The sequence below is a fragment of the Penaeus vannamei genome, chromosome 20 (genome assembly GCF_042767895.1).
Source record: "Penaeus vannamei isolate JL-2024 chromosome 20, ASM4276789v1, whole genome shotgun sequence".
Lineage (NCBI taxonomy): Eukaryota > Metazoa > Arthropoda > Malacostraca > Decapoda > Penaeidae > Penaeus > Penaeus vannamei.
Window position 1 is genome coordinate 19,078,691 of NC_091568.1, and position 10,000 is coordinate 19,088,690.

Here is a 10,000-nt window from a genome sequence, read left to right on the forward strand (position 1 = left end):
AGTTTACACGGCATACATGTTCAGTCTATCTGTGTACAAGGTAAATGGGAAGGCGTCGAAGTTTTATACACTTTCGAAGATTTATCAATGAAACAAGTTGTTTTACATGCGCTTTTCCAATTAATTATTTCTGTGATTGGTATGGGTCAACGGGTATAAAATATACAATTGGTGTGTTCTCTAGTATTTATTTTCGAAGATACATTTACTTCTATTAGACAGCCAAGAAACCACCATCGACTGGTAACATGTGTCCGTTTACCATGTCGCTTTCGTCTCCAAGAAGGTACATTATAGCATTCACTACTTCATCTACTTCGGCAAACCTGCCCTGCGGTATACGAGCAAGCATCGGTCCTGCCTTGGCCGGGTCAGACCAGCCCAAACGGCCCATGGCTGTCATGACGACTGTGGGGGAGACTGCATTGACTCGGATTCCTTTGGGGCCCAACTCTAGTGCCATCATTTTGGTCATCATGTCAACAGCGGCCTTGCTGCAACTGTAGGCTGTGTGGTCGAGGAGGGGGCGCTGGCCTGCTTGAGAAGACACGTTGACTATTGAGCCGCGTCCCTCGCGGTTCACGAGGTCCCCAGCCACGACTTGGGATACGTTCATCATAGCTTTCACGTTTACATTCATCAATCTGTCAAATGTTTCTGGTGATGTTGTCAGGAAAGGCTCCAGGGCAGCTGCGGCTGCATTGTTGACAAGCAGATGAATGGGCACTATCTTTTGTACGGCTTCCCGCGTGCTTGTCCAGTCAGATAAATCAACACAAACCGTTTTGATGTTGGGGCATTCAGCGCACAATGATTCCAAGTTTTCTGCCGTTTTACTCAAAGCGAATACCTCAGCGCCCATCTGCGCTAATTTCAAGGCCGTGGCACGCCCAATACCCGACCCCGCGCCCGTCACAAGAGCTCGCCGACCCGAAAACTTGCCCATCACGCAGTGCCTTAATTTCCAACTCGAGACCGACTGACCGCTCGTCAGCCACTCTACTACGGCTCGGCATCAGCTGATAGGCCGCGATAGCGCTTGGTAGGGTTTTATTTTAGCGATGCCTTTAATTGGAAAGTAGTTGTAAGCTTTATGGAGTAATGTCAACTTTATGACAGCATACCAAAATAACAAGATTGATCTGCAGGTTTGAAACAAATGCACCTTCCCTACAATAAAGTTTTGTGAATTCGGCGGCCTTGATGATACAGCAAGTCGGCTTGAAGAGGAACACACGATCCCCTTGACAACTGCCTCTGCCTCTCGCCTGGCTACAAGTAAGACATTTAACATTAAGAAAAGCTAAAGTATCAGCGTCTAAGATAATAATAATGTTAAACTATGTTTTGAATAGACATTGAAACAATCATCTTAGAAGATAAAGAAAGTTGTAGAGTCGTGACTTGGGATAATTTCTTCCTTATCAAAGGGCAATAACACTTCAAGGACATCCATCCTCTGATCATTGAGTTTTATTCTCAATCTTTAAAAACAACCCCGCTGTATCTCATACTTTCAATTATCATTATTGCTGTAGCTAGTGTAACTATTCTGTCAGTAATAGTATTGTCAGTTGGCGGCATAATTGTAGTGACAAATGATAATAATGACAATGATAATAGCTGAAGTGATAAGAGAAGTGATTGTAATCTATTAATAGCAAAAAGGAAAATACTCTAAAGATAATGCATAATGATATGTCTTAAAAGTTATCATATTTATTTATATGATTTTTTTCCTCTTTATATTTATCATTATTATTGATGCTGTTGTTATTACTCTGCCTATTAAAATATTGATGAGGATAAGCAATAATAGGAATAACAGTAATGGTAATAATAAAGTTAGTGATGATAATAATGATAGTAGCAATAATTTCATTAATGATAATAATGATAATAATAATAGCAATGGTAATAAAATAATGATATCAGTGATAATGACAATAATTGATTATATTTTTTATTATGATGATGATGATTATTATCATAATAATGATGATGATAGTTATTATTTGTTTTTATTATTATTGATAATGATAATATTAATGCTGATATTATGATATTGTTATTATTATTGTCATTATTATTATTGTTATTATCATTAGATATTATTTTTTCAAATTATTGTCATTATTATCATTATTATTGATATTATTGTTATTAGTTTTATTATTGTTATTATTATTATTATTATTATTATTATTATTATTATTATTATTATTATTATTATTATTATTATTATTATTATTATTATTATTAGTTTTATTATTATTATTGTTATTATTATTATTATTATTGTTATTATTATTATTATTATTATTATTATTATTATTATTATTATTATTATTATTATTATTATTATTATTATTATTATTATTATTATTACAGTTATTATTATTATAGTTTTTGTTGTTGGTATCATTGTTGTTATTATTATTATATTTATCATTATTATTTTCATCATCATCATCATCATTATAAATGAGAAAGAAAAGAAAAGAAATGAAAAAAACTGTACTAATACTATTGAAAAGTAAGTGAATGTGATACTAATAATAATAGTAATCATAATAATGATAATAATGATAATATTAAAAATTATAAAAATAATGATAATAGTAGTGATGATAATGATAATGATGATTGTTATTATTCCTATTATCATTATTATCATTATCATAACTGTTATCACTATTTTTGTGATAATAATGATAATAATGATTATTATTATTACAATCATTATTATTAGTAGTAGTTGTAGTAATAGTAGTAGCAGTAGTAGTAGTAGTAGTAGTACTATTATCATTATCTTTTATTATCATCATTATCACTATTATCATTATTATCATTATTATTATTATTATTATTATTATTATTATTATTATTATAATTATTATTATTATTATTAGTTATTATTATTATAGTTTTTGTTGTTGGTATCATTGTTGTTATTATTATTATATTTATTATTATTATTTTCATCATCATCATCATCATTATAAATGAGAAAGAAAAGAAAAGAAATGAAGAAAAAAATGTACTAATATTAATAAAAAGTAAGTGAATGTGATAGTAATAATAATTAATAATAATAATGATAACAAAAATGGCAATATTAAAAATTATAATAATAATGATAATAGTAATGATGATAATGATGATTGTTATCATTATTATCATTGTTATGATTGCTATTATCATTATTATCGTTATCACAACTGTTATCACTATTATTGTGATAATAATGATAATAATAATAATTATTATAATAATAATAATAATAATTATTATTATTATTATTATTAGTAGTAGTAGTAGCAGTAGTAGTAGTTGTAGTATTACTATTATCATTATCTTTTATTATCATCATTATCACTATTATCATTATTATTATTATTATTATCATCTTATTATTATCTTATTATTATTATTATTATTATTATTATTATTATTATTATTATTATTATTGTTTTATTTTATTATTATTATTATTATTATTATTATTATTATTATTATTATTATTGTTATTATTATAACAACTATTATTGTTATTATTATAACAACTATTATTATCATTATTATTACCATGATTGATAATGATGATTGCTATTGCAGATGATTTGTTGTTTCTGTTATTATTATTACAGGTTAGTCAATATAGTTACTCTTAATACAAATCTCTATTATTGCACGTGTTATGATACTTAGAGTATATTAATTGTCTGACTGTCTTTGTCTTGTTTATCACATCAGGCTGTTCTGATTACTGTGATACTGTTTTTAAGAGCAGGCTGATATATTAATGATAAAGTTTCAAATATTTTTGATATTTTAGTAATTTTCATTATCCTTTTTAGTTATATGTAGTGGATTACTATAAATTTTTTATTTACTGATCATTTTGCAGTTTCAGAACAATGAAGCTACAAATTTTCACAGTCGATGCCTTCACTGATCAACCCTTCTCTGGAAACCCGGCTGCTGTGGTGCCCCTCCTGGAGGTGAATATGGTTTGAGAGATTTTTATTTTGAGCTTGGAGAGTTGATGTACTGTGTTTAGCATTACTGATTATAAATAAATATTGATTATTTTATAAAATTCTTTTCAGCCTTTAGAAGAGCAGACACTGCAAAATTTGGCTTCAGAACTCAACCTGTCAGAGACAGCATATGTCAGTCCCATAGGAGGTGACACTGAATCATGGGTGACTTCATCTCAATTCACTCTCAGGTGGTTCACACCAACAAATGAGGTACCCCTTTGTGGCCATGCAACCTTGGCCACTGCCCACACCCTATTCAATTGTTTAGGTATACAGGTTTGAATTCTGTTTTAAATGAGTATGAAATATGATAATTTTGGTTAGACATTCAATCCTTTATGAAATAAAAGATTTAATGACTTTTAAGTATGACTCTAATTTCACTAGAATCTTTTTTACATGGTAGTGCATTGTTAATTGATTTATTTTCCAAATAGCTTTAATTAAATACATTTTCCATTGATATGGTGCATGCAGTATTTTATTTATATATATTTTTTTATTTACAGGAAATAGGAACAACAGATTAGAGTTTAAGACTATGAGTGGTGTGTTAGTTGCTCGAAAGGAGAGCAGCAACATTGTTTTAGATTTCCCAGAAAATCCGCCTGAGCCTCTAACAGCAGAACAAACAACTGATTTAGATGTTCTTGTGAAAGGAGTGGTTAACAACCTCCTTGTAGATACTGTTTTACTTTCACACACAACAAAGAAACTTCTAGTGAAGCTTCATAGCTCATGTACTAGGTAAGATATTACAATCAAACATGATAAAAGAATTCTTAAAATTTCTTTCATTGTATTTTTGATTGTGGAAACAATAATGATAATGATGTTGAATTGAATATGCATATAATTTATTCAGGAAATTCAGATTTTTTCTAAATTATATATCAGTAAAAGTTTTTATAGCCCTCCAGCATTTGTTCCCACTTTATTATCATTTGTACCCTTCTAAAGATCTAGATCTTGATTTAATGTGTCCAGAAGATATTGTTGAAAAAATGTAACTGCATATTATTAACATAATTTAGACTTTATTGCAGGAATTTACACAAATTATATGGTCATTGCCTGAATGGTGTATTCTGTTTCAGGAAAGACCTGGAAAGCCTAAAGCCAGATACTGCATCATTATTAAGTCTTCATAATGGATCATTAGTCAAAGGAATTATAGTTACTCTGAGTGGTGGGCTGCAAGGGGAGATGTCAGAGGACAGTCAGCTTTACCATTGCATTTCTCGCTACTTTGCACCTTGGAATGGCATCCCAGAAGACCCTGTTACTGGTGAGTATGAGGCCTTGAACAATGTATGAAGTGATCAAATATGTAAAGTAATGATATTTGTGGTTTGCATAGTTTTTTATTATTTTTTTTATTTAATATTCTTAACATCATTATAATACTTCTAATAGATATTATCACAACTATTAGCAATAAGTATTACTGCTGTAATTATGATCATAAAAAAGAACATGTGTGTCATTTCTGAAGTATTCTTTTCATATTATGTGTGGTTCCTCTGCCCTTGAGAAGCTCATTGCAAAGGCAATGTATCAACTAAGACCTCCAATTTTAATTCCCATTTTTTCTGTAAGATGGCTACAAAGGTAGCTTCTCTTTCTCTTTTCATTATTACTTTGATGGTTGTTTAGATACGCTGGTTGCCAGTGCAACCTGACCATGTAATATCCAATAGACCACCTCATCACAGTAAACTCATGACATCAATTCAGATATAATGGATGTGTTCCTACTTTTCAACTTATGGTATATTAGTTTATTTATATTTAGATAATAAATTTTAACTTTAATTCTACATTATTTTTTATTTTCTATCATCACTTCTAATTTGCCTTTTACTTTTCAGATTGCTTTCATAACCATGTGTAATACATAATAACTTAGTGTAATTGTAACATATAAGCACACAGTAAGCCCACTGCCCTTAACTGAATATTACCCCTTTGATACTAGGTGTTTTTTTCATCTTGTTTACATGTAAAAAGTTCAAGAAATCCTTGGTCACCGAAGAGTCAAATAATAGTCCTACCTAACCTAAGCTATTTACTTCATTTCCTGAATATTCAGCAAAAAGTGTTCAAGTTTTCATTTCTATTACTATTTTTGTGAGTAACATCATAATGACAATGTTAATGGTGATAATTTGAAGAACATTGATAATGCTAAGAGTAGTGAGAAGATGTAAGAACGTTTTCTTTGAGAATTTAAGAAATTTGATAAAGAAGTGAGGTCATTTAAGCTTAGTAATGGACTGTTGGGGACTAAACTTTTTTAAAGCCATCTGTGAGCCACAGTATACAGTGCATGTGTACCTATCACCATTGGGTCAACAGTAAGTGAATTAGGGCTTCTTAATAGTAACATAGCTAAGATATTTCAATCTTTAACTTTTGATTTACAGGTTCTGCACACACTGTTTTAGGCCCCTTCTGGTCAAAAGAGTTGGGAATGACTCGCCTAAGATGTAAGTTTTGCATATTTTTTCCATGATGTCGTCTTTATCTTCTTTTATTAGAAACAGAAGGAACATTGCAATATTGGCATCCTCACATACAAATTTGCCAAATTTTCATTCATAGCATTTAAAAAAATATTTGTTTGGTACATTATGTTTTCTCTTATGTTTCAATAACATCTCAGATTTATTATATCATTTAAGTTCGTTTCTAGAATATATAATACATTGTGAAATCCAAGCATTAGAAATACTAAAGGTTATCCATACTTTTCTTATCACAATATTGGTAGGCAAGTCATATGACCATACTTATGCTAATATGCAGTGGTATTTACACAAGGTATAACATTGTCAAATTCTTCAATTCATTATATATGTATCCTAATTTATAATAGTTCCTTGTTTTTGGGAGACCAAGAATGATATAGTATCAATATTGACTGACTTCACCCCTTTCAAGAACCTTACCTTTAGATATTTATTGCACTCACTGAAAGTCATCCCAACATCTTTATGTTTGTGGAAAAGACTTATATATGTCATTTATTTAAAGATATGTCATTTATTTAAAAAGTTGACATTGAGATTTGTGAGGAGCATCGTGAATTTGTCACTCTCTTCTTGGATGATTTAGTGGCAGTGACTCTTAAAGCAAAATTTAGATGCCTTAGGAAGAAACCATAATTGAAGTCGTTCATAAAAATCAGTGAATATTTCCATTTTACTGCTTCATATGCATAAATTTTGAAGTAAATGTCTTATGAAGAATATATTATTATGTGTATTAACATTATTGATGATTGAAACCTCATCGTTTATCTCTGTTCCATGAAGCTTGTCATGACTAGATTTTGTTAGAACAGATGCTATAGCCTAACAAGGATGATCTTACAGGATGTGCCATTCTGTTGCTTATGTATAGCTGATGCATCAATGCAATGCCCCATAAGTGTGCAAAAATATGAAATACGAGCAACATACATACTTGAAGGTTTTCTTAACTTTATTCTTTCTTACCTGCTAGAAGCTGCTTCTGAAACAAAATGCAAAAAAAAGTGGGTGCAGCAATTTAGAAAATATGTTCATTATAAAAGAACAGATTTTGAAAATATGTTCCTTGGAGTTACTATTTAGTAATTATGTTATGATAGTGGAAGTATGATGTGTAATTAGCTACACAGAACCAGTCATTGCATTTACATACTTAGATATGATGTGTTTCATAGAAAACCTGAGGCATCCTTATCAGGTACCCAGTGTGCCTGCTTATAATGCTGGCTCTTAGTCATTTTTCACCACAGATTCCCGTGCTCACAAGAGTAATGCCCTATTTCAAGGAAACTTTATAAACTCCCCCCCCAAAAAAAAGGGAAGAGAAGAAGAAGGCTGATGCCCTTCATAACCTTGAGCAGGGCTTGAACCCACTAATCACCAGCTGTGCCATAGTACCACAGTGACCATCATAAATGAGGATTAATACAAATGCTCTGAGCATAGCAAATAATGGACTTATTATCTTGAAGTGGTATAATAATAAGTGTCAAGGTACACTGTCGTTAATATGCTCTCTTTACTCAACAAAAAGAAGAAAACCATATCAGATTGACGTGTATATTGAATCCAGGTTAACAACTAGCCTTAGAATACAATATCAGCCAGTTATTCAAGGACAATTTCTTTTGCAAGATTAGAGGCAGATTTGATATCAAGGAATCCAATAAACATACTTGATGTGACTCATGAATTTGCTAGATACTTTGCAAAACAATGTTGACTACATTTTGCAAACAACACAACACATATGTGATGAGCATGATAAAAAATTATTCTCTGAAGTATTGCATACAGAACCAAAGTAAAAGTATTTATCAGTGTTTGAGTTAGAGAAACAAATGCTTAAATTCTTAACTACAAAGCTTGGAAATAGTATGTTTGGATATAAAAGTGATGATTGAGCATTGCATCACAGTATAATTTAATATACTGATGCCAGTAGTGCATGTATACATGCACTGTCCACTGAGGTTTTTGTTGATTTTCTTTGCACACAGATGGCTCTATAAGTACTTAGTCACCAAGGAGTCATTTACTTGGCAACCTGACCTAATTTATTTTATTTGTTACTCTTATTATGGTTAACAATGTTATAACTAGAACAATGATATTAATTTTGATAAAAATAATAGTATTAACAATAATAGTAATAATAGAAATACATTTTTAAAAAATCCTGAAAATTCAAGGAATGGGTTAAACAGGTAGGCTGAGTAACTGACTTCTTGTTGACTAAGTACTTGTGAAGCCATCTATGTGCAAACAAATTTAAACAAAGCTGAAGTTGACAGTGTATTTCCTTATATGGCACCAGTGGGGTAAATAATACCATCATTATTTTGTAGTCACTTTACTCTCATGCAGAGTATTATACTATTCTTAAGAAGCATTCGCAATTCGGAATATTTACAATTCTTGAATTGTAACATATTCCAATATTAGAATTTAGTTTAAGAGTGTGACATAAAATGTGGATAATTTTTGAAATAGAAAATATGTATCTCTCCATCTCCGTCATTGCTCAAACCTAGTTTCGTTGTTTAAATATATTCTCAGGAATGCCTCTTAGGTTTATGTTAATGTTTTTTCCACATTTATATCTTGTTTTATTAGATCTCTCCAGTGTATTTGAAATTGCCATTTTTCATGATTTGTATTTTTTAGGTATGATTATCAATTCTGAAATGTTATTTGTATCATCTAATTAAGAAAGTTGTTATTTTATTTTTAAGAATTATGAATGTTATAAAAAAGAAAATGCAAATGCCGGGAGATATTGATTTAATTTTACACTTGGTATGGCAACCAAGGATTTTTTCTATATATAAAGGAATTGGTTCATATGAAATGTCCATATAGCTTCCTGTTCTTGTAAAGTAAATGATTTTGCAATATGTTATTAAAAAAAGATTTTTAATAAGACTGAATACTGATAAGATGACACATGTTTTATAAAAGAATAGAAATGAATGTGTCAAGCCAGAATATTGTAGAATTGTTTATGAAAATGAAGTAAATCATGCTAAAATGTTCTATGTTCCTGCAGGTCGTCAGTGTTCCCCACGTGGTGGTGACCTAATTGTAAGTGTTCGAGGCGATGGCAGAGTCGATCTTGCAGGCAAGGCCACTACTGTCATTCAAGGCCATATATCAATTTGATAATAAATTCAGGTATTATTCTTAAAGTTCACAAAAAGATAAAAACTGAATTGTACTAAGACTTTTAAAAATGTAGAAGCACACACCCCTACACCAACAGCCACGTGCACAGTCACAGCCACAACCACAACCACAGACACAGTCACAGCCACACCACAGCCACACCACAGCCACACCACAGCCACCCTCCTCCCCCGCACATTTATATAAAGATAAAATATTTTGAATATGGAACACTAACCTCATGCATATGTTTGC

The 10,000-nt window shown here is 30.8% G+C and overlaps 2 protein-coding genes across 4 annotated transcripts in view; one reads left to right on the plus strand and one right to left on the minus strand.

Annotated features, from left to right (window-relative positions):
* Positions 1 to 172: 172 nt before the first annotated feature.
* LOC113816040 (L-xylulose reductase) lies at positions 173 to 1,015 on the minus strand. The gene has a single exon (XM_027368065.2). The coding sequence runs from the start codon at positions 944 to 946 to the stop codon at positions 215 to 217; it is 732 nt and encodes a 243-aa protein (XP_027223866.1). The 5' UTR covers positions 947 to 1,015; the 3' UTR covers positions 173 to 214.
* LOC113816038 (phenazine biosynthesis-like domain-containing protein 1) overlaps positions 905 to 10,000 on the plus strand; it is a 9,528-nt gene continuing 432 nt past the window's right edge. Inside the window, exons 1-8 of one of the 3 annotated variants that reach the window (XM_027368063.2) lie at positions 905 to 1,042; positions 1,149 to 1,278; positions 3,911 to 4,004; positions 4,113 to 4,314; positions 4,556 to 4,793; positions 5,144 to 5,334; positions 6,473 to 6,535; positions 9,630 to 10,000. The exon at positions 9,630 to 10,000 is cut by the window's right edge and continues 432 nt beyond it. In XM_027368063.2, coding sequence (XP_027223864.1) covers positions 3,921 to 4,004; positions 4,113 to 4,314; positions 4,556 to 4,793; positions 5,144 to 5,334; positions 6,473 to 6,535; positions 9,630 to 9,742 — 891 coding nt within the window. In that variant the 5' untranslated portion in view covers positions 905 to 1,042; positions 1,149 to 1,278; positions 3,911 to 3,920 and the 3' untranslated portion in view covers positions 9,743 to 10,000. Of the gene's footprint in view, positions 1,043 to 1,109; positions 1,279 to 3,603; positions 3,651 to 3,910; positions 4,005 to 4,112; positions 4,315 to 4,555; positions 4,794 to 5,143; positions 5,335 to 6,472; positions 6,536 to 9,629 lie in introns of those variants that run through there. The other 2 variants (XM_027368062.2, XM_027368064.2) reach the window with 2 other exon arrangements.

Bases quoted from the DNA above. Each gene is read 5' to 3' on its own strand.
- LOC113816040 (XM_027368065.2), bottom strand. From the start codon at position 946: ATGGGCAAGTTTTCGGGTCGGCGAGCTCTTGTGACGGGCGCGGGGTCG.